Genomic DNA, 25,048 nt, shown 5'->3' with positions numbered 1-25,048 from the left:
GCTGGGGCACCGTTGCCCTCTTCTGGTAAGGGCTGAATGCTGCAAATATACTGTGTTACAAGGAAGGAAAACTCAAGCTTGTTTTTTGCTTTTGGGCAACTAAGCTTTGCCAGCTGGCATAAATTCCAATAATGAAATGAGTGTTTGGCTTAAATGGAGTAATGTATACTCAGACCATGGAACCACGTGAGGGTATAACCTTATTTACAGTTTTGGCTTGTGGGGACTACCTTAGATATCCATATCATTTTTCCATAGTTGGGCCACTTTCTATTTGGCGAAAAAAGATTTCTTTCAGCCTTTTCTCTGCCTATGAAACCCTGTCTGGCTGCTTCATTAGCTAACACATGTGTGAATTTACATCATCAATAATGGCAGCAATGCAAGGAATATGGTTTTAATAAAATTTTAGTATCTAATATCTCTGAAGCATTAGGGCACAGAACATTATAGGCCTGGCATAAACAATTCATATTCAATAGGGGGCATTTTAGCATTTGTTGGTGACATATCTAACAGTTTATAATTTAGAGACGAATTTATGTTACATGGTAAAACTTAAGAATACATTAAAATTACTAACTCCATGGGGAAGAGGCATGGGGAATATGGTGTTAATGGTGCTTCATGCTTTAGCTAAAGGACAGTCTTTTGTCCTACTAGTGCTAGTTTGTTTCTGATCGGCAACCTTTCCTTCCCTCAACTGGCAAGAAAATGAACACACAGGAGAACTAAGCGGGCTTTGCTGTGTAAGGGAACTCTGTAGCAAGTACCCAGATTGGAAATACTATTCTGTGAGGCACATATACACTTCCTTATTATAACCCCATTTAAAATTTAGATTTTAAATGACCCATTAAGTAGCCACCCGAATTTAAAACCGGAAGAGTATCGCAAATAAAAGCTAGCTACCATCCTTGTTTTGGTTAAAGATCTAAACACATAATGTTTGATCTTTTTAAGCTGGATCAGTTTGATATTTATCAATGTAATTTTTCTATGAATTTAATAGTCATAGGATATACACCTAATAGTTGTGACCTCATTATGATATTAATGATCCATGAGAAAACTCCTTAAGTACTACCCCACTTCCCCATGCAAAGACGCCTGTGCAAATTGCCCAAAATAAAAGTGGTTAGATAACTGTCTCTTGAGAGAATGAGCAGTAGTAGCATTTATTTTTTACAGAAGTAATGATATCACTGATTTCTAAAATGTTATCTTTCAGAATTCCTGCATTTATTTTTTTCACTCATTCCTTCATCGGTTTAGGCCTTGTGGAAAGCTAACTGATTGTGACAAAGAATGCCTAATGGAGTGGGGCTAGTCAGTCAGTTGGCCAGGTGATGAATCATGCAATAGAATCGATTCTGTCAGGAAATTAAACCTTTTACCCCATTAAAAAAAACCCTCAATGACAATATCTGGCAAGGTCAAGGCTAGACCGACTCTGCCCTGTGTTGTTCTGGGCAGTTGGGAAGGTGAGCAGCAGCCTCAGCTCTCTTTTCTGGCTGAGTGTTTTTTAGTACTTTGACTCTGAACCATTTACCCCTCTTTGTCTTCCTCCTGGCGTCTGGCCTTAGATCTCTGAAAGTTCTCTAATGCCAGAAAAGTCTGCTGACTTAATATAGCGATTTCTAGAGTAGGGTTTCTCCACTTGAGCACTAATGGACCAGGTGATTCTTAGGTGTGGGTATCCTATGTGCTGTAGAATGTTTAGCAGCTTTCCTGAACTCTACTCCACCAGATGCTAGTCATGCCAGCCCTACACATTTCCAGACATTGCACATCGGGGGGGTGGGGGGAGATGGGGGTGATTTTGCCTCAGAACCACAGTTCTAGGTTATGACACTGTATTCCTTCTTTAGCCTTATTACTTGGAAGTAAACTGCACTGTCACACTTCATCAATAGGTGCCGATTTGTAGTACACAGTATATTTTAGTCTGAAGATTCCTTAATTTGAGGAATTTAGGGTGGGGAATTGGTTTCCTGTTAAGGGCTAATGCCCAAGGCAGAGTTAATCAGGAGGTACATACCAAAAATAATTTAATTTAGCTTCTTTCTTCTCACCAAGAAAAATATTTAGTTCCCCTATTTGTTAAATTAGGAACAGACATCATAAAACTTGAGTTCATAGGAATAACTAACTGTAAACTTCATACTTGTCATATTAAGGCAGACATAATGAGGGAAGAATAGAGGCTGGCAAATGATAGATGTGTAGAGATGAGGAAATGTGGAATCTGATTTGGAAAAAAGGAAAGGAATTCAAGGAGCACAGAACAGAGATTAAGGGAAGAAGGATGTTAGGTGATTTTGAATGTTTTAAAAATCATTACGTGCTGCTCATCTTGCTATAAGATTCTCATTTCAAAAGTTATTACTCATTACCTACCATGTCTTCAAGGGATTAACAGATTTATTAGTGTTCATAGATCTTTACTTGCACTAATGAGTAAATCTTCAGAGAATTCTTAGAGAGAGAGAGAATGTGTGGTTTGCTGGTACAAAGAGGTTAATTTCATTTTGGTTTGTGGGGAAAAAAATCCAGTGAAATATCAAGGTTAGGTGGAATCAAGCAGATTTGAGGAACTGCCTCTCTATCTCTAGTTTGTAAGATTATATGTAATCTCCAAATTCAAGTAGTTTGAAGTTGATCTTTTCTGTAGTAGTTCTCAGCCCAGCAGGCATATTATAGTTTCAGACAGGGAGCTTTCAAAATATATTGATGTCCAGGCCCCATCCCAAGAGGGTCTAATTTAATTGGTCTTGAGTAGACTTTGGACATAGTCTTTAAAAATTGCCCAGGTACTTTGTGCTAAGGTGCTGCCAGGGTTGCAAACCTCTATTTCTAGGCCAGTGATTCTCAGAGTGTGGTCTTCAGGTGATCAACAGCGTCATTACCTGCGGGTCTGTTAAGGTGCGTCCTTTGCCCCGCCAGGCCCCATCTGTGACATGCCCTGCCAGTGAAGCTGGTGCACACTCAAGGTGGAGAAACACTATTTTAGGTAGTGGGTAGTGGTGCTGGGAAGACACTGAATCCTGAGAACTGCGGGCACATAAGCGAGGATGCTGGCAGTACTCCTCTAGAGTCAGTGCTACTGTCCTCAGTTCAGTCCCTCCGGAGACTGCATCATCCGAGGGGGAGTGCCTGGGACCTGTAACTTTCCACTGAGAGCCTTCACGAGGCTTAATTGCTAATGTGTAGGTCGCAGCTGATACTGAGTTGTCCCTCCCACTCGGTTCAGCTAAGCTTTCAGCCTCACTCTCAATATTCTTAGTTAATGATCATCAGCCTCTGAAGCTATTTCATCAGTGGTCTCCTGTCCCAGCACGTTTCCCCTTTGAGCCGTCCTTGAAGAGGTGTTATTCCCAGCAGTCAATTAGAAAAGGAAAGTAAAGATGGCTCTAAACAAGTCCTGTGACCAATTAACTACCTCCCTTTATTCCTCTTTGTAGTTTTTCAAAAATGGGTCAGGGGAAGAAAAACTCGAGCTCTCACCAGCAGACCTTGCCTGGGTTTGTCTAACGTTCTTCTCTCCCACTTGGTATTTTCAGTTTCCTGCCTTGGGCATGAATTGGTAAAATTCCCTTTGAACTCTTGCTCATTTTGTAGAAACTTGATGAAGCAGTGATGAAAGTCATTACAGGATTGTGTCCTGAGCCCTGAGAAGCAGGGCAGAGTAGTCAGGGAAGTTCAGCACCATCGAAAGTTCATTCTCGGTGAAAGCCAAGGGATTAGAAGCGATTACAGTGGCTGCAATAATAATTTTGAGACTTCTCAAATTTTCCTTTCTGATTTGATAAAGAAGGGTCACGGTGTAAGGGGTGAAAGGTGAAGGGAAACTTAAACTTCTTAATCCTGTAATTGGCAGTAACCACTTTTATTGCTTCATTTTCTATTTACAAGGAAAACACCTTTGAATAAAACAGTCCGATTGGATCCGCACCATCCTTGGTAAAGTTCATAGAAATTTCCCAGGTTAGTCCCTCTCCTTCCCTCACAAGCAGTCCTGAGGAGCCTTCTGGAATTCCCTATGGGATGGGAATCCCCTTCACATTGCCAGCACTTCCTTTTATGGGGTGCCCACTGTTGCTTGCTCTTTTGGTTTTAGTCTCTCACTAAAATAGTAGAACCAGGATTTCTGAATCAGGACTCACTTTAGGGAAGTCTCTTTGCTTCCCAGCATGGTAGTCACTAGCCACATGTAGCTATTTAAATTAATTAATAAATTCATTGCTAATAAACCAATTTGATGAATTAGAATGAAATAAAATTCAAAATTTGCCCCAGCCTCATTTTAAGTGCTCAGTAGCCACATGTTGTGTGTGGCTAACGTACTGGACAGTGCTGATACAGAACATTTCTATCACCAAAGATAGTTAATGGACAGTGCTGGTCAATTTTGCTACCCTCAATAGTTGGGCTACTGGGACTGAGAATGATGTCACAATTTGTTAACTATTCCCAATTTATTAGTTAACTACATTTGTTCACTACCACTGTACTCTGTTTTTTCTCTTTGAATTTAATCCTAACAGTCTCTGTGTGGGAGCAGGCATAATTACTCCCATTGTACATACAAGGGGATTGAGACTCAGAGAGGCTGAGAAACTTGCCCAGGCCATATGGCCAGTAAAAGGTGCAGATAGTGTTTGGACATGCATCTGCCTAATTCTAAAGCCCATGCTTTCTTTGTTAAATGTCTCTTAGAAGAGAGGTTCTCTGATTCTTGAGGTCAGAAAGCCCACACTTCAGGGGTACAGTAAAAAAAAGAAAGCCAGTAACTAATGGTGCATTGGAAGGCTGAAGTGGCTGATAAAATGGTTCGCATCACTCCTCACACCTAGACCAGTGCCCCATGATAACAAAGCAATACTCATGCAGTTGTCCATTTTCATGTGCCTTATGTCAGTACAGTTTGATCTGGGTTGGGTGGAGAGCATACCACTGCCCACAGCAGATCACTGCCCCCTTGGGAAGTGTGTTGGACAGGAAGTCTCCCTTATGTGAAGCCTGTACCTGTCATCTTGTGGTTTCTCTGTTCTCACCCATTCCCTGTGCCTGAAGGGCCCTAAAGAACCAAACAGGATTGTTTGCCTAGCTTTAGAAGTCCTGTTAGTATTATTTCATCTTGGTTGTTCTCTTCTTTTTTAGGTAAATCATTATACTTTCTTTAACTGATCCTCATAATATGATTTTAAGTGTTGCTTCTATCCTGTCACTCTTATTTATTTTAATACATGACAGTTTGTCTTAATTTGAACATTAAATGCATAGAGCATAGCCTTCCTGATGCTTGTTCTGTTGGCTACTGTTAGAGTAGCCTAGCATGACACTACCATTATTGACTCCACAGCATTACGTGGCCCACTTAGAGTCTGCTCTTCACTAAGAGTACCTCTTTGCTCGGGCTTTCTGGAGCTGATTGTTGGCCCTTACATCTATCCTTGTTAAATTCCATCTAATGAGATTAATTCTAATTACTGTGTTCAACTGATCCTCCTAACCTGATTTTAGGTGTCTCTGAGTCACAGAGATCCATTTTTTGTATTTTGTTTTTTGCTAGATCGTTTGTACTACCCTGGATAGTAACTGTTGCCTCATGTGCAGCACCATCCATGTATTTAGTGGGCATGTCCACTGTATCTTCATCCATGTCACTGCTGAGACTGTGGACTGAGACCAGGGGCAAGGAAAAAGCTCTTCACCATGTCCCTCCATGTATTGTTTATTCACAGCTCCTGTGGTTATGGCTGTTGAACTAGTTATGAGTTCACCTAATTATCATTTCACCAACCCCAATTTTTCTGCTGTTTATTCACCAGGGCTCATTTGTTTATTCATAGATTTATTCAGTTAATATTTATTGAGCTCCTACTTTGTGCCAGGTGGGACCTTTTGAAGGTTTTGCTAATAGATTAGATGGAGACTATGAGAGAAGGAGAGGCATCAGAGATGACCCCAAGTTTTTGACCTGAACAACTAGAAGAATAGAGTTGTCACTTACCAAGCCAGCTTAGCTAAGCCTGGTGGGAGCAGGTTTGAAGGCAAAACATTAATAGTTTGGTTTTAAACTTGTTAAATAGTAGATGCCTATTTGACATCCAAGTGTAGATATAGAGCAGGCAATTGGCTATGTCTCTCTGGAGCTGGGGGAGAGGTCCAGGCTGGAGCAGGGACTATAGGTGTCTTCAGCTTGTGAACTGCCCAGTATCTGAAACCATGAGACTGATGAGAGCATAGGTGGAGACAGGAGAGGTCAAAGGACTGAGCCCTGGTCATCTTAAACATCCGTGCAATGGGGATGAGCCAGGAGAGGACACTGAGAAGGAATGGCCTGTGAGGAGGGAGGAGAACCAGCATGGTGTCCCAGAAGTGAGGGATTCATGGTACAAGTGAAAGACCCACTTTGGTAGATGGCACTGAGAGGTCAAGTAACATGAGAACCAAGAACCGACCGTTTGATTTGGCTACATGAGGGTCATTGTAACCTTGACAAAGCTGTTTTGGTGGAGTGGTTCAGACAAAAGGATACAGTGGGAAACTTTCTCTGATTGATGGCTGAGGTTCATGTCTGCTTTGCCAACCACGTTTCAATCAGTCATGACAGTCTAGAAACCTTGTCAAAGAAGAAAATGAGGTTATCTTCTCATAATTTGGGCTTTCTTCTGGATCCCCTCTAATAATACATTAGAGATTAAGTTTATAGATGCAAAATCTTTTCCTTTTTGAAACACACAATGTCATTTGCCCCTTTCTAGGATCTCATTGCAACTCCAGTGCTCCTCATTATCCCTGTGGCTGAGCCGTGTCCATGCCCTGGGGTGGGTTCCTTGGAGCCCAATCATCTGAACTCATTTGAAGGACTTAAGTGCAGTTGTATAACTTCCTGCCTGTTTTGAATTTATAACCTCCTTCCTTTCCATTGATGTCCTTTCCTTTCTTCGTCCTAAGGTTCTCTCTTGATCTGGCAATAGATCTTTTTCCCTTTGGAGTCCCATCACCATCTTTATCATACTAATCCAGAGGGGAGTTTTTAAGATGCTTAGTGAAGCATTATTATATCTGTGGTTCTCAACCCTGACTGCATATCACATTCTCCTCTAGAGGGTTTTTTTGTTTTTCCTTTTTAAGAGAAATCGTAATTTGGGTTTCCTATAATTCTAAGGGAATTAGTTTCTTACTGCAATAAAATTGTGACATTTATATGACTTTCAGAATTATATTCACAAATCTGGTGAGCTGTCACTGTGCATTGTATTACATAGTGAGACCTCATCAGATTTTTTTTTCCTACCTTCTGTTGGAAGTAGGTTCCTGTGTACCATGAATGCCATTAGTGTTCCTCAAGGAGACCTAGTGGCCTACAGCACTGGTTCTTAAACTTGAGCATGCACCAGAATCACCTGGAGTGCTTGTTAAAACACAGGATACTGGGCCCCACCCCTGAAATTTCTGACTGGGTAGGTGTGAATTTGCATAGCAAACAAGCTCCAGGAGATGCTGAAGCTCTGGTGCTTTGAGAGCTGGGGCTCTGTGTTCTAGTGGGTAAATATCCTTATGGTTGCACACAGAGCTCATGTGAATTGGCAGAACCAGGAGAATAAGCATGACCAAGGGCAGAGATGAGGCAGGCACTTACTTGGTGGGTCCTCTCCGAGGCTCTGATAACCCTGAGCCTTGCAGAGGTAGATATTTTCATGTGTAACAGGCCTTACAAAGTCCTCACTCACAAGTTGTGTTTTGACTTGAAGCGATATACTTGGATTGTTAGCCCTTCTGTAAAAAGTGGCATGTAGCCTTATTTTTGGCCTTTCAAAGTTGGCTTGGAGAGCACTGCCCTTCCCCAGTTTGGAGGAGTAAATGTTGCTCCCCTTATCAGTAGTACTTGCACAATATTAATACTCCAGGAAAAAATGAAATGACAGCCAGATTGAACAGAGTTCCTGTCACAGCTTTATCTGACAAGTCTTTTGTTACATTTGAAAATAGAGGAGATGATTCCAGAAAAGAAATACTGATATGGGGGATTCTCTAAATTACTTCACGCTTCACCAAATAAACAGAATTCCTCAAAGTCATTGAGATTCCCCAAAGTATTCATCAAAGAATCTTTGCACACACACCCCCCCCCCCACATCCCCAGAGAGGTTAGAAAACCATGGCACCGATCTTTTATCTCCCTTCCCTCTCAAGACATTTTCTCCGAGACCTACCACCTTTAGAGCAATCCACCCTTTAGAACAATTCTAGGCATTGCTCACTGGAGGAATATTTACAGAGATTTTTCTTTTTCCATTCTGATTCATATGTTATAATTTGTCATACATTTCTGTAACTCACAGGCTTCACTATTTTTCTTCTTCTTGACGTTGAAGAACATCAAGATTCTTTAGGGATATAAAAGAGTATTTTCTAACATGTTAACTTTTAGAATTTAAATTCAAACCCACATTCAAGAGCTTCTTGGTAACACATGCAGGATAAAATTGTGAGCAGAATTTGTGGGGCCTAAACTCTCCTGTTGTTTATCAAATTCCATTTTCAGAATACTCAATGGTTGGTCATAATTGGTCCTGAGCATGCTCCTGACCACCCTAAATGCTGCTAAGTATGAATGTTGCTTGTCTTTCTAGCCACTTAAGACCCTCTTAAGGCATGTTCCCTATGGACAAGAACATAATAATTTCCATCAGGTTATCTTTTCATTTCATGTTTTCTGTTGCAGAAATATGTGAAAGGAGAATTCATATTTTTGCCTTGTAATCTGGTGTAATTACAAGCCATCTGTTCTTCTTTTAAGAAGCAGTGTGGGGCCAGAGTAAAATTGTGCAAAGGAATTACGAGGCATTTATTAGCTCTTACTAGGAATAGGTGGAAACTTGTGCTCTACCTGTTTGTAAATCTTATGAAACTGACAATTTAGAGTTCATGTAAAATGCCCTGGAATTTGAGGCAAATTCTACATTTGGAGGAAAATAAACCAACCCATATTTCTTTCTTGAGCCTTTTGCATGGCTGGCACTATGTTGAAGTCTTGGGCCTACATTCTCTCTTTTAACCCATCCTCAGAGCAGCTCCATGAAGTGCTTTTTATGATTGTCCCCATTGACATTGCAGAAACTTACCCAGAGTCTGCATGCATTGAGGTGCAGGGCAGGGCTTTGATGTCAGATCTGTGCTGTGGCCCTGAGTCCTTGTGCTCCTCACTCCTGCATCTGCTCTGCACAGGCCACAGGCCAGCCTCTGGAGGAATGGCAGCCTATAGCTCAGCTTGAAATGAATAGTTTCTCGGAAACCATTAGGGAAAGTGTCTAAAGAAATGAAGTCAGTTTTTCTCTTTTTGAAGGGAGTGATGGAGGGCCTGGCCTGTTCATACCTGTACTCTTCATGCAATGATGGGTTTTAGTCTGTGATTCAGCCTTGCACACTACTTAAAGGATCCAGTGGTGTATGTTAAAAATAAGCATTGCTTCATAATTCCATTCTGGTTGGCTTCTGCTTTATTCCCAGAAGCACCTTGCTTCCCTTCCCAAATCTTTTACAGAAACACTGGGAACTACTGTATGAGCACTCTAGGCCAAAAACCCAAAACTTCTTAAGTAGGAGACTAGAGACCACTTGTTGAAGGACATCAGCCTCTCCCTCTATTTTTTTCCTCCTTGTGGGAGTTTTCATCAAACCCATTAGCTCTGCTTTTCCATTATCTTTCTTTCTCATTCCATTGTGATTTGCTCCTTCCTGTTGTAGAATCTTTTCCCACCCATAGCAATAAATCTGTTAAGAAAAACAAAGAAGCAACTGGAAAGGTGTACATCCCTGACAGAGATCCCAGAACAGACACTAAATAGGAGAGAGGAAGTCCCTCCCCATCAATTCCTTTTCGCTTCAGGCAAGTCACACCCTCCCCTGCATCCCTTTCAACTGGGAAAACTTGAGTTCAAAGGACTAATCATTCCATTTACAACCAAGGAAATTCCACACACTTTCTCTCAACTGGGTCTGGATTCACATAGGCAACCATAGTAGTACAGCTTGTCCTGCTGACTGGAAGGTGAGAGAATAAGCATTTGGCATGGATTTGTGGGCATTACTACCCATGTTCTGTGCCTACATGAGGCACCCTTGGTTGTAAACCACTGATTCTGGGGTGTTTCTTATTCCGAGAACAGGGGTGCAAGTGAGGGGGTGGTAATTCCCCCTATAAAGAGCAAGACAGACATCAAGTAATTTTCATCATTAATGTATTTCTTTTATTCATTTAACAAACACTCTTCACTGCCATTTATGTGCCAGGCTCAGTACTATGCACTGACAACCCAAAGGTAGCAAGAAGGCAGCTCCTCCCACGGGCAACCTGGGGACAGTGGACTTATTGCAGCCTTGTGTTCACAGCCTGGGTTGAATTCCATGGAAGAATCATGAGGAAAGTGCTATAGTGGCAGAGAGGAGCTGAGACCTGCCTAAAGGGGTCAGAGTGCTTTGGGGAAGAGCTCACTGGTCACTAAGACATTTGCCTCAGGCAGCTGCACTGGGTGTCTCCATGCCTCTTGGCTCATACGGTGACATCTATGACTAGCAGGAAATGTGCTCTCCTGTTCTCTACTCCAGAGCCACAGTGGATTTTAACCACTGTGCCAGGGTAGCCCACACTGAACTGCTGGACAGTATGAGGTGCCAGACTCAGTGTGGCTCTTTTGTAACCTTTACAGGAGAGCAAACATTATGTGAGCAAATAGGATCCAAGCAAATGGTTGCAAACCAAAACACAACCAGGAGATGGGATCTTAAAGTAGAAGGCCTCTTAAAGAGGATCTAGTTGTGTCCACTCATTTTGCGCAGAGGGAAACTGACGCCCAGACAGGGGAGGAAGTGTAGCCCTCATTAACTGGGGTGTCGCTAGAGAGATTCCAGACGTCCTATGCCTGGCCATTCTCCGTTTGTCATCAGAGGGCTTCTCCAGGCCTTCTCTGTGAGCTGCCATCTCAAATTCAGTCTGGCTAATTCTGTCACTAAGACTATAGAGTATTCCTTGTACCTAGCCCGACAAGTACTGCCAGGTTGGCAAGACACCACACCAAACAAAACCCAGCCATGATAACCAGGGATCTACAAGAGAAAGAGCGCACTGAAGTTTCTCAGTGTTTCCAGAACACTGTGTGGTCACAGTTTATGACTCCCTGGGTTGTCCTGAGAATTCAGTGCAATAGTGTACTGAAAGGGCTTGACATAGTACCTGGTACACAGTCAGTGCTCACTGAATCTTAACTGTTGTTATTGCCAACTTGTTCACCCTTAGTAAGTTTTTACAATTAGATTAAGGTTATAGTGTATTCCAGTAGAATGACTGTGTACCCCCCGACCCAGTTGCTGCTTAAGGGTGTATGCCATTATAAGAGTTTTCTTTTCTTGCATGGAACTCCAAGCTTGGATTTCTTGGGCAAGTATTTTAATGAGGAACGGGCCAAGGGGGTTCAATTGACAAAATATTTGTGTTGACTTCTTTAGCTTTAACTCTCCCAATAGGATTGCTAATGTCAGGAGACCCCTCTTCCTGCCCCCACGCCCACCCCACCTTCAGTGTGATTTATTGCCATAGTCCTCTGCTGCATTCTCTTCCTCCCCCCTCTTCTTGTTCCCTCTCTCTGACCAGCTCTCCTGTCCCTCGTCCTTCTGAGGTGGGGCTTCTGCCCCTGCACTGCACTCTTGTCTCAGCAGAGCGCCAAACAGTGTCAGCATCAATGCCTGGACTCCCCGTGCCTCCCTTCAAGTGTGGAGTCAAGGCAAGGGGAGCCCAGGGCAGGGGCTGGGTGACCCTGGTCAGAATCCTTGGTTCAGTCACCTGGTACTCATGGGGCAGACACAGCTGCCATCGGTTGTCCTAGAGGGAGGGATTAGGGGGCCAGTTCCCAACTATCATGGAGGAAGTTCCAGGCTAGGCAGCCTTAAATATTCCCCCATGTGGGGTCTGGACATGCGTCCTGAGTGGCCCTCCACAGGGAGGGTAGTAGCAGTAGGCTTTGGAGTCTAAGGTCTGGATTTGATTCCTGGGTCTGCCTGTATTATACTGGACTCGCCTTTACCTTATCTGATTGTACTTCCCTATCTGTAAAATGGGAGTAATAATTGTGCCCCTTCACAGGCTAGTGGCAGGGATTCAGTTGAATACTATAGGTAAACCTCAGCACAGTGCCTCGAACATAGGTGCTCTGTGATAGGCTTTTGCTTTAAAAACCATGTGGCTTTTTGACTTCATGCTGTAACATATATGTAGTTTGTTTTCATATGAAAATACTTAATATTTTTCCTAAAACCTTTTAGTAGGTTTTAGGAAATGATAATTGCCATGCTTTTCCATGAAGATATTCAGGAGGTGTGTCTCCCAAGTGGGTATTGGGAGGGATTGAGTTATCCTCAGCACTGATTCATTCTCATCTATGGACTCTGAATTGGCCTTTCTTTTTTATATTGGTAACTACCAAACTTAGAGCCAAATGTTGCAGACTTAGGTCTATGGTAGGGATTTTGCACAGACCTAACATTGGCTTTTTAAAATGTTTTTACCCCTGTTTTTTTACCTATTTCCTCCATTTTTAATCTTTGCCTTGTTAATCCTTAAGGCCAAGTGGGACAGCCTCATGGACATGGCTGAAACTACTCACATGCCTTGGGCATCACCCTTGCTCTCCCTCCCACATCCAACCACGTATTCTTAATTCTGTCTTCTGAGTATCTCTGGAATCTTCCCCTTCCTCTTCACCCATCATCACCTTGTCTTTCATTGGGTGCTTATGGTGGCACTGAGCCTGTCCACTTGGCCCTGGTGACTCCTGTCCACCAGCTCCTGCTCCACACACCTACCGGAGGGAGCTCTGCAGCCTGCAGGTCCCCTTGGCTCCCTTGGCTGGTCCAGGTCTCCGCTGCTCTGCACCCTCTTGCCATGTCGGCCTCATGTGCTGACATTGGTGTTTGCCCATTATCAGACTCTTCTCTGTCCCCAGAGCAAGGGGACATTTGGGCCTCTTTCCCTGTATGGACTTTCTCCCCTTCTCGCTCTGTTCCTCAGGACTTAGCTGAGATGCCACAGCTCAGGCAGGGTTGTCTCTTGGCCTCCTCTGGTCCTTGTGCAGGCCCTGTGGTCACGCTTCTTCAGTGTTCTGTTGCTCCTTCTCCCTCTCAGGATCCGGCCGGTGCCCCATGAGGCTCAGCGGGTGCTCAATGAATGAATGAGGGAGAGAGTATCTCAGGGTTCTGAACCTGCTGCTGAGATGTCAGCATGTGTGAGAAATGTTAGCATTTTCACCTTTATTTTATACTTAATGTAAACTTAGAAGACAAGATGTGCCATCCCTGAAGACTTGTAGTTGAGGTTAAGTTGCAGCTTTGGAATTTCTTAGGAAGAGGTGGGAAAAATCATCAGCATGCTCAGCTGACAGTGTGTTTAGGCTGAGGTATTCCTAGAATCTTTGTATTCCCTTTTTGCACAATATGGAAAAAGACAGGTTGCCATTGGCGATGACATAGTTTTCCCCCCTGCAGAATAGGAGGAGGTTGTCTATGATGCCTCAGTGTCCTAGGCTGCCCTGGGATGGTCTTGTCTCCCTTTGCAGAGAGAGGGCTGTGGGTTTGCCTCATACTCAGCTCACTGGTCCTGTCGTTTGTCATTCCTTTCTTCCTTTCATGAAAGGTTAGGCACTTTCTGTGAGCTGGTACTATGCTAATCCCTGGGGTTAGGGAACCAACTGAGGTACCCACCCTGTCTGCACCAGGGAGCTAACAGTCTAGCAGGGGAGGCCCCTCCATGGACCTGCCATTTAGTGCAGAAATAAATAAGCACGTGAAGCATGTGCCTGATCCAAAGGAGGGAGTGACACACTGTTCAGAAAAGCTCCACAGAGATGTCCACGCTCAGGCTAGGGTTCAAGGATACATAGGAGTTCACTAAGCAGAGGAGCACTGAGGTGCACTGGAAGCAGAGGGCAGAAACAGCCTTGCCCAGGAGCAGCGAGACAGTGGAGAGCAGGGCTCGTGCGCTCTCAGAGCCCCAGCAGGAGCGCACTGCTCGCCTTTATGTTGGTGATCGCTCTAGCAGGGCATTGGGAGGTCATCTGGGCACAAGAGAAGTACCCCTAGTATTTCAAGTGGGAGATGATGTGATCAGAGGAACAAGAGAGGACAGCTGTGTTCTGCTCTTTAAGAAGTGAAAGACAAGATGGATTGCAGGGGTTAGGGAAAGGAGGAGTTAGGGTTGACTCCCTGGTTTTTGGCTGAAATTTCTGGGTGGAGGGGGCTGGAAGCTGGACCAGACCCTGGCCTTGTTGATTCACAACCCAGGAACTGGGATGTGAAGTTTTCCTAGTAGCCTTTTACCAAGAGGTAACGGCCTGTGTAAAATGAGCAGCTCTGGCCTGAGAAAGAAGTAAGGCTGTGTTGCTCCCCTCAGAAGAGCTGGAGAGTTTATCTGCTGAGAGCCAAAATAACCTTCCTCTAATTAAGAAGTGGAGGCTGGGCTGCTGGCAGCAGTAAGAGGCACCTTTTTCTTTTTTTCCATGTGTACTCATGGGAGAAAAGCAGCAAAGCTTTTGAGAGCAGGGAACTTTAGAAAGCAAAATACCTCTGATTAGTGTGGGAGTCTGAGAGCGCTCTTACTGGAGAACTCAGCAGCACTGGCTGCAGAGGGAGAACCCCACTGGGGGAGGGCACTGCAGCCTTCCCCCCATCCGCCAAACCGTCGAGTCTGGCAGAAATCCTGGGAAAATTTGAGCACCAGAGTAAGATTCAGTGACTTATTAAAAAAAAAAAGTCATTTAATCAGTCTGTTTATAATCAAACTTACACTAGACTATTTATGATAAAAGTTACAAAATGAGAAAATACCAAATTGGACCTTGCTATTTAATTCTTTAGCAAGTAATTATTACATAGTATCAAATTGGTCAAGCATTTTTATTTGTTTGTTTTTACTATTTTAAAAAGTACTTTTGCTAATGAAGAAGGGGTAGCAGAGAACTTCATTTGACTGTGGAGTTAGAGTTGAACACCTGCAGGAAACCCAGTAAATACGTGTGACACACATTCACTGCTTTAGGAGGGGTCTGATTCTGCCATCCATGGAGCCTCAACAGGCCCGTGATGGAATCCAGAGGATTGGTGAACTTGATGGGGAAGAAAGTTGCATCTTTTTTTTGACCAAATACTAATAAATTTGTTTTTTATTATGAATGAAGTATTCAAAATACAGTAGTGTTAGCAATATATTTCACCACTGGAAATCATAGCACACTTCAGATTATATTATATTTGTGGCATATAAGTGATAACATCATTTCTGCTTATCACTACTTTGGATTTGTAGTAATTATTAGATCCACTTGTGTGTGACAATAGCAAATGCCATAATAAACAAATACATGAAGTACTATATATAAATTTTTAAAAATTTAGATAACCATACTTAAGTACATTTTTTTTTCAGCCCTATGCATTGCATTTCATGCTTTTAAAAGCATTGTTCTGAACAGGTATCATCAGCTTCACAGCTGGCCAAAGAGGGCCATGGCACATGAAAGGTTAATATCCTCTGGCTAACATTGTGTAGTTGTGGCATACAACCTCCACCTGGTGGCAGCATACTCCTTAAAGGTTAAATCTATAATCAACAATTGTGAAGCAACTTAAAATAACAGTATACTTAAATATGGTTTTTAAACATTTTTTACCACAACCCACTGTAAGAAATCAGTTTACATCTTAACTCAGTATACTTAGACAATTATTTTCACAAAACAGTATTTGACCTTACCATGTGACAGATGGTATCTGATAATATAATAATAATAATACCATTATTATTCCATTCCAATATTCAGTTTTTTCTCATTTAGTTAAAATGCTGGCTGCAGTGTATTAAACTGCAGTTCAGTGGGTCCCACTGCACTGTTTGACATCATAGGAACCCTTGCATCATACTTCATGATTTATCACCCAGTGAATTTCACTTTAGTCTCCCCCAAAATCCCCACACATCTTCAGGGATGTAATACTTATATTTTAAATAACTGTCCACAAATATGAATGTATTTTTACCCAGCATTTAAAAAAATGTTTCTTATTGGTATATAACTTTTATATAGTGAGATGAACTGATCTTAGGCTAATACCCCATCAAGATACAGAACATTGCTGTTACCACACAAGGTTCTTCTGTTGCCTATTCACAGTCATTTCCTTACTAGGCAATCACTATTCTGATTGCTTTGACCGTAGATTTAGTTTTTTTGTCCTAGAAATTTATGTAAGTGGGATCCTACAGTATGTATTCTTTTAGCCTAGCTTCTTTTGCTCAACATAATGTTGAGATTAGTCCTTGTTGAGTGTTAACAGTAGTTGGTGAGGAGCCTTCTACTGAAGGGGAATATATCATAGTTGATTTAGTTTCCTGTTGATAGACTTGGGTTGTCTTCTGTTTTGGCTACTATGACTAAAACTTCCACAAACATTTGCACACACATATTTCTGGGCACATAGGTTTTATCCCTCTCTCGGTAAATGCCTAAGGTGGAATTGCTAGCTCAGTTAGTAAATAACTGTATTTACTAGGAAAGTGAGCAGTTTTTTACCGAAGTGGTTGTACCACTAGCAATGAGAGTTTGGGTCACTCCACATCCTGAGCGACATTTGGTGTGTCAGTGCTCTTAATTCTAGTCATTCTGGTAGGCAGGTAGTAGTGTCTCTTAGAGGTTTTAACTTGTATTTGCTCGGTGGCCGATGGTTAATACTTTTTTCATGTGTTGTTTTTTATTTTATTTGGGAAGTGTCTGTTCAAGTTGGGTTATTTGTTTTTTTAATATCCACTTGTAGTTCTTTACATGTTTTGGATGCTGGTCCTTTATGTCAGATACAAGTATTTATGGATATTTTCTCCCAGTCTGTGACATACATACTTACTTTGTTAATTGTGTCTTTTGGTAAGTAAAAACTTTAAATTTTGGCCAAATCCAATTTAACATATTTTTTCTCCTGTATTTAGTATTTCCTGGGTCCTGAGAAGTCTTTTCCTACCCCTAGATTGGGAAGATAGATTCAGTTTTTATGTTTAGGTCTATGATCCATCTCAAATTAAATTTTGGTTATGGTGTGAGGTAGGTGTCGAGTGTTATTTCCTTGAATTATAACATAAAATTTTAAAAGAAATAAAACCTGCTTAGCCAAAGAGGTGCAAAAGTGACTATTTCCTGTGGACCATATACTGACCCTTTGGGCCTCTGAGACCATCCCCTACCTCCAGTCTTGGTCTTCTGTTCCTTTCTAAGCTAGTTCATCCACAATTACCTTGAGAGTCTCAGAAATTACTTTACTCAGAAAGTACCAGGATTTATAAGGCTACAACTTTTTACAGAGTCTGAATCTGTGCCACAGAGTTGCTAGCCACATGTGGCTGTTTAAATTAAATTAAAATGAAATAAAATTTAAAACTTAGCTTCTTACTCATAAGAGCCACGTTTCAAGTGCTCAGTAGTCACATATGGCTCTATGTTACCCTGCTGAACAGGGAAAGGCAGCAGGCTTTGTCCAGTTTCATAGTATATTTTAGTGAAACTTAGTTCGTTTTGGTAACCATCATCCTCATTCAGCATCTACCTTCCTTTCCTTGGTTCTTTTTCATTCATCTGTGCTTCCACCTAGAAGAGAAAATTTCCCTGGCTGTCCGTGGAGTCGTTCTTCTAAGAAGCCTATCTTAGAGCGACCTATTTAACTTCTCTCCATGTGTGATAGTCTTCCAAGTGCCACTAGGGGCCTGAGCATCCCCCTTCAAGGTGTGGCCCAGAGACAGATATTTTGTCCTTTCTATTTTGATTAAAATTACATTTCTTCTTAGCATTTCTACCATAAATATTAAACTTGCAAAAAAGCAGAAGATTATGGCTTATATCCCTGTCCCATATTAACATTTCTGTCCAATAATGAACTGTCTTGCCATTATCATCAGCAAGCACATAGGAATTTGTGAGATTCTCTCTTATTGTTTGCTGGGCATGAGCTAACTGTACCATTAATGCCTTTCAGTGTGGGAATTTTGCTGTTCTGGTGGATCTTCATATATTGCCGCAAGGTTCCAACAAAGATACCGGCTGGTTTTCTGAACAGAAGAAACAGGTACCACAAAATTTTTCACTATTTAAATGTGAGTAGCTGTTGCTAGAAGAAGTGTTAACTCTTGCCAGCTTCCATTTTCTTTAGTGGGCAAAAACATTGAACGGTGTCTAACCCTTGCGGGATAGTTGTTACATTTCCAATGACGGACATCTGCCTACTTGTTTTCTTTTAACTTGCAGAAACAGACACATCCTTATATTTCCTATATCATTCTATTACTTAAACCAGAAATGTCCCACCTCTTTGTTTTTGGGGAAGGGGCTCTCTATGTTTGAAAAAGGAGACATTGAAGTGACTATTCCAGGTAAGCAGGGATTTAATCTGACTGGCTGTGAAGGAAGGGTGGAGCACCTGGAGCAGGTGTGGAGTTAACACAAAGCTGATCTTTCACACCTATCCTAAGTTCTCATCTTCTACACTTTCGTCTCCCACCATCCTTTTATAGCACAGGCCTCTGACAGTAAGCATAGAGATGTTTGACTCTGCTCCTTCACTCATGGAGGTCAGTCAGTGAAGGCGATGAATGGTTGTATAACTGGGAGCATAAGGTTTGGCCCCCCTAGGCCTCCTTACCTGCAGATGAAGGGGTTCAGCCAGGGGCTGGCTGAGTCGCTCTTGGTTTCCATGCTCCTACTCAAGTACTGCTGGGGCAAAGGGTGAGGAGATGCACCCTAGCTCTTGGGATGTGCTCTACTTCCTTCCCTAGACCCCTGGGGATAGATTTGGAGGAGGGATCATGAGGCAGTGGTTTGCACATAAGTCTCAAAACATTAGAACACTTGTGTCCTCCATGATATTTGTCACACAGCTTTTTAGAGCCAGAAATGAAAATAAGTTTTATTAAAAGCAGAAGAAACCAGTGATGGTGGCAACAATAACAACAATAAAAAAAACCCTTTCCTGTGATAACTGGTTTCGATCAGCTTTTGAAGATTATTAGAAAAAACATCTCCCCAGAAGAAAATGTGTAAGTAATACATTTTCAGTTTAAAGAGAATAATCTTATCAGGACTTTGCTATCATAATTTTGCGAAGGATAGCTGGTGTCCTGAACCTGGGAGAAGGACAACATAAGATTTGATATGATGGGATTTGTCCTTCAGGCTTAGAGCCACGGACTGCCCTCTTCAGGTCTTAATATTTAGTAGGCTGGCATTTCCTACTACAATTCAACTTCCATGTAATTCCAAGCTTTGGCTTATCAACACAGGTCCCCATTGAGACAGGGACCATGGGTGTAGTCAGAGTAGGGTGAGGGCCTCTGGAAAAAGCAAGGCAAGATACTTGCAATCAGAGCAATGTAACTCCATGCAAGGAACCCTCCCTACTAAAACTCAGTGTTAAATCTTCAGCTCTAGAGTCATTCTTCAGTGAGATCAGTTGGTGTACCCCAGATAAAGTAGAGTAGCACATGTTTATTTTATGCTAATTACTTATAATCATGTATAAGATTCACTTTAACATGCTAAAGGCCCAGGCCTATGTGCTGTCTTTCCTCCTTGAGATCTAATGAGGTGATTTTGCAAACTGGGCAAACTAATCTAGCATGCAAGCCCAGCCATAACAGTAAAAGGCAAGAAGGATCCACCTTAAAGATAAGATTACACTTACTCTTTAGCAAACAATGCCTCAGCCTACCTTGTGGTCAGGCTGAGCAGGCGGCCTTGTTTCATATGCCCCCAGACCAAGATGCTGGTATCTCCGGGAGAACTCAACAGAGCAGGAGGTTACTTGTACCAAATTAATTGTAAATATCCTAGGACCAATTAATAAGTCCACACCCCTAAGCTTTTTTTCATGTTCTTGAAAAATCCTCAACTGCCTATAAAACCCCCTAGACAATGCACCACTACGAACTCTCTTGTTCCCTCCTGGCATGAGCCAGGAGCTCTGTCCTTTCACTTTATTTCTAAATAAAAGCCTGTTCCTTGCTCTCCTACCTTGAGTGTTTGTGAAGCTCATTCTTCGGCTTCGTGAACAAGAACCCTGGCATCACCATGATTCAAGGCAGTTCATTTATTTCCCCAAAGTGATTAATTTCACTTAAGGGGACCTCATCCAAAGGCTTCTGACTAAACTTCCATCAACAGCATTCTAGAATCCACTGTTCTAGACTCAGGTTTTTCTGTCTCCTCTCTGAGCTTTACCACTTCAGCTTCTGCCTTTCATGTTGATATTTAGTCAGTTTTGCCAAGAGTCAGTTGATTTGGAAGGCTTTAAAATAAAGCTGCGAGTATATGAATCACCTCCTCACCAAAGCGTGAGGCTAGATGTTTCCAGGGTGCCCGGTGCAGCTGCGCTGCTCCACCTAGTACCTGCACCCGGGCCGCAGGCATGACTCAGCAGGGATGGAGTGCACGATCAGGCCTGCAGAGCCCGGCCACAGCGGCGGCTGCACAAGGGGCGGTGGTGCCAGCAAGCTGAGCCTTCCTCTCAGAGCAAAGTCGGTGGTTTGCTGCTCATACTTTCCTTAAGTTATTCCTTGAAAATATGTTCACTGACATTAAAATTGTGTGTGTGTGTGTGTGTGTGTGTGAGAGAGAGAGAGAGAGAGAGAGAGAGAGAGAGAGAGAGAGAGAGAAAAGGTAGTGGAAGGAAGGAAAAGACTTTAGCCTCTATTCAGTGCCTCAATGCTTTTTAATTATTAGATCATCTCATGGTTGGGATTTCATGAGCAATCTCTTTGATTGCCTTTTAGCAGTCACTTTATATAGTGAAAGTCTTAAGAATATCCAATTCCTCTCAGAAAAAGGAACTAATTACATGTATTACACGTCTCTTTATTTTGAGTCCAGCACGAGTAGTCTTTGTACCCAGTCAAAATTAAACTGTTACATTTGTAAACTGGAGAAAGCAAACATGAGCCCGTTAGCTTAGAGAAACCATATGTGTCTCTCTCTCCTTGCTCACTGACTTTGACTTGGTCCTCAAACCTGCCCCTGCAGCTTACCCAGAGTTTGTCTTTTCTCGCACTGCTCCTGAAGAAGTGCTTCGCTGAGTGTGGTCAGTTACTAGGGTATCTTGACCACACTGCGCATGGTCCACCTTCCATTTGTCAAACCTGGCTCATCGAAGGAAAGCCCTGTAACTATAAGAATAAAGTTATGTGTATGGGTATAGCTTTATTTTTGTCTTACTATTTTTAGTTCTTGCCTTATAGGGCATTTATGGCCAAAATTTAACAGTCCTTGTTTCCATGTATGTCTTTCACATACTTTCTAGCTCAGTCATAGTTGAACCCTGCATGTGAAGCAAAATTCTTTAATTGTTAAAACAACAGTACGAGGCAAGGCTGCCTTTCTCTTGTGTGAACAATGCCAAAACACTCAGCTGTAAACGGATATCTCTGTATGGCACAAGGTACTGCATCTTTGGGCTGCAAAGTGAGAGCAGGAGGCCAGTGTTTGTATTTTATCTTGGAACTGACATTTGTGAATCAAACCAAGGGTTTTCTATACTGTTTGAGAAATACGTGCATTTGCAAGGAAACAAGTTTTGTGATTATTGCCCTTTAAAACGGCTTAAAACTTTGTTCTGGGTTCACCTTAGGAAGATTCTAAGAGATCAACATCAGATGGCATTGCAAGAAACCAGTGAAACAGGTTTTGACCTCAGCAACTCTGAGCCTTCTGCAGAGTCAGGGAATTGAACCAGAATTATCGGTCCTTACACATGGGTTCTTAACCTCAATTTAAGAAATGTAGATTTGTGTGCAATTTTTGCTTTTCCCTACATTAGGCTACGTTTTTCTGGTAGTGTAGTTGAAATGGGCAGTGTCTTCCCATTGTGTGGTTAGACTTTAAAAGGTTTGTTTTTCCTTTTATAATTAACCTACATATAAAACAATACCTCCAGAAATTTGCTAGAGGTATGGTATGGTATGTTGACATCGAATTAAAACCATGTGTTTCTGTGACCTAATAAATATTAATCGACTTTAGAGAAATATGAGAAGTTCAGTTATTTTCACCATTAGTAGGTGAATATCGTGCAGTTTTCACAAAAGCAAATGGGCATATACGATATCATCAACAAGAGCCTGGAAGAAAATCGTATGACTGATTTCCAGTTCTCTCTTAGGCATACGACTCAGTGCTGTTTCTTGTTCAGTAGATTTGTAAACCTGTTTACAAATAGGCTTAGAGATATTAATGAATGATGTCAGAAACTAATGAATGATGATTTTTAGTTTAACAAAGGGTTTTGAACCAAGTTTGAAAAATGGGAAATTTCTGCATAAAAATTACTGTGTCTGGCTCCTCTTGAACAAATCAGAAGAGCTAATGACACTGCCTTGTATCCCCATGTGACAACAGTCCACTGAAACCATGGGGGGTTGCCCCTGTTGACTGAACTGGGGCCAGGGTTCCCCCTGAATATGCTCTGGCTCCTGTCTACTTCCCTAGTCTACTCTCCCTTGCATGGTCACAGTGGCATTTCACTGGGACCCTTTCCACCAGGCAGCATTGGTTCTCTTTGGTGTCTCTCTTCTGTCTGTCACAATACAACTAATTGATTTGTAAGAAAACAATATTTATCTTACTGATGGCTTTACCTTGCCATCCTCATTTTTACATTAAAATAAGTGTTTTTATGTTCCTTTTAGAAAAGTGAAACTGAGGGAGAGGGAATTGAATATTGCAAATCACAGAGTGAGTCAACCTCATAGTTGGAAACAAACAACTTCACTAGCACGTTTAAATCTGCAGCATTACCCACAAGCACATATAGCATTCCTTTCAGAATTGATGGCTAAATAAAAAAGCAAGCAAAACAAAATGGTCGATGTTGACTTCTTAGTATGCATGACGTTAACTTTTTTTGCATTGCATTAAATTAGAAAATTATGTCTGATTTTTAAATTTACTTTAGGAAGTCTGTTTATTGTTAAGAGAAACTATTGATTCAAGAGTTAAAGAGTACTTGGAAGTTCGTAAACAGCACAGACTGTCAAATGCAGAATTCACAAGATCCAGTCCCTTGTCCTTAAAAGGTAGGTACAGAGTAATTTTATTTTGGATAAAATTTCTGCTTTGTAGAGATGGCAATTATGTTTGACTCTGACTGTCATGTTAATACGGTGATACACTTAAAAACTATGTTCTAATGAAGATGCTTTGTTTTGGGTAAAGAAAAATTAACCAAAGAGCTTTGAATTGTAGGCAAAATGTATAAAAATAGAAAATAAAGCATTCCTATGAAATCTGTAAGGACTTTAAAGGATTTTTTTCTTGACAAATAGTTTTACAAATGGATTTATTTTAACACTGACTTGATTTCGGTTTTTCTACAATGCTTTCATATATTTTACCCTGTTTTATAGGTTCTCAATTTGGGATTATTTTGCCCCAGGGGACACTTGGTAATGTCCTCTGTTTTGGTTGTCATACTGGGGCAGGAGGGGTGGCAGGGAGCTACTGGCATCAAGTGAGGGGAGACCAAGGTTGCTCTAAATATCTTACAATACACAAGACAGCCCCTCGTGACAAAGTATTATCTGGCCCAAAATATTAAGGGCACTGAGGTTTCATTTTGAGTAACACTTTGAGAATGGTAATATCTTTGAGTTATAGGTGAAAAAGGTGAGCGTCTGCAGGAGTAAGGGGCTTGCACAAAAAAAAGATCATCTTCTTGAGGACAGAAATGATCTCATCTTTTGGGCATCTTCCCCTGCATCCTCCCCCTCCTTAGCCCAGGCCTGATACACAGATTTACTATATGTTGAATGAAAGAGTCCCGTGGTGGCAAGGGGCAGAACCTGACCCCAGACCCAGCTCTTCTGACTCCCAGACCACTGTTCTTTCCACTCTGTCACTGTTGTGTTTTTAATATGTATAGTTTCAGTTAACATCGTAGCACTCTTTGTGGGGCAAATAGTCAAGCTTGTGTTCATCCTCAGAGGACAGTGCTGGACTGCTGCAAACTCTATGATACTAATGCAGCTCCTCTTTAAGTAAAGAATTGTGTCAAGTGCCCCATTTGGAAGGCATACTTATTCTGCAGTGTTCACCTGGGCACAGCTGATAAGTAGGCAGGCAGATTAATTTTGCTCAAACTGAAAGCCTCAAACAAATGGAATTTTCAGTTTAAATAGTATTTACTAGATGACATTTTCTGGTATTTCTTTTAGTAGTAGTATAAATCTTAAGAAGAGCCATAGGAGCCTGCATCCTTTGTACCCTGGCAGATCTGGCTAGTCGCACTTTCTAACTGGTTCAAAAGGAAAAGGAACAGAGGTTCAAAGACATCCATACCTGGTGTGGAGGTGGCTTGGTTGGTGCCAGTTATCAACCAACTAGCTCTTCCCCTGCCTTCCTCTACTACTGAGTGGGGAAAGCTAAATACTGAGTCTCCCAGCCTCTCTCTCCGGTAGGGAGTGTGTGTTGTTCTGGTCACAAGATGAATATCGAAGCCCTTCTTGAGTTTACATGGGCAAGAAGTTTGTTTTTAAACAGGAAAGTGATCTTACTGTACATAGAATTTTATAACCTGTTTTTTTCCACCTAACAACATAAAACACTTATGTCACCATTTTTTAATATTGTGGTAAATTATACATAACATAAAATTTACCATTTTGAACATTTTCAAGTGTACAATTTAGTGGCATTAAATATATCCACATTGTTGTGCAGCCATCCCCTCTTTTCATCTCCAGAACTTTTTATCATCCCAAACTGAAAGTTTTCTCCCATTAAACAAAAACTCCCATTTACTCCCTCCCCCAGGCCCTCATAACCACAATTTTACTTTCTGACTCAGTGAATTTATTACTCTAGGTACCTTATAGAATGGAATCATGTAGTATTTATCCTTTTGTGTCTGGCTTATTTCACTTAGCGTAATTTTTTCCAAGTTCACCCATGTTGTAGTAGATGTCAGA

At 41.7% G+C, this 25,048-nt stretch overlaps 1 protein-coding gene across 3 annotated transcripts in view; it reads left to right on the top strand.

The window, feature by feature from the left end:
- SLX4IP (protein) overlaps positions 1-25,048 on the top strand; it is a 220,846-nt gene that overhangs the window by 112,973 nt on the left and 82,825 nt on the right. For all 3 annotated transcript variants that reach the window (XM_057502727.1, XM_057502726.1, XM_057502724.1), the window contains exons 3-4: positions 18,076-18,165; positions 23,038-23,158. In XM_057502727.1, coding sequence (XP_057358710.1) covers positions 18,076-18,165; positions 23,038-23,158 — 211 coding nt within the window. The remainder of the gene's footprint in view (positions 1-18,075; positions 18,166-23,037; positions 23,159-25,048) is intronic.

The sequence above is a fragment of the Manis pentadactyla genome, chromosome 5 (genome assembly GCF_030020395.1).
Source record: "Manis pentadactyla isolate mManPen7 chromosome 5, mManPen7.hap1, whole genome shotgun sequence".
Taxonomy (NCBI): Eukaryota; Metazoa; Chordata; class Mammalia; order Pholidota; family Manidae; genus Manis; species Manis pentadactyla.
Note: the sequence above shows the minus strand (reverse complement) of the source record. Positions and strands in the feature narration are given on the sequence as shown.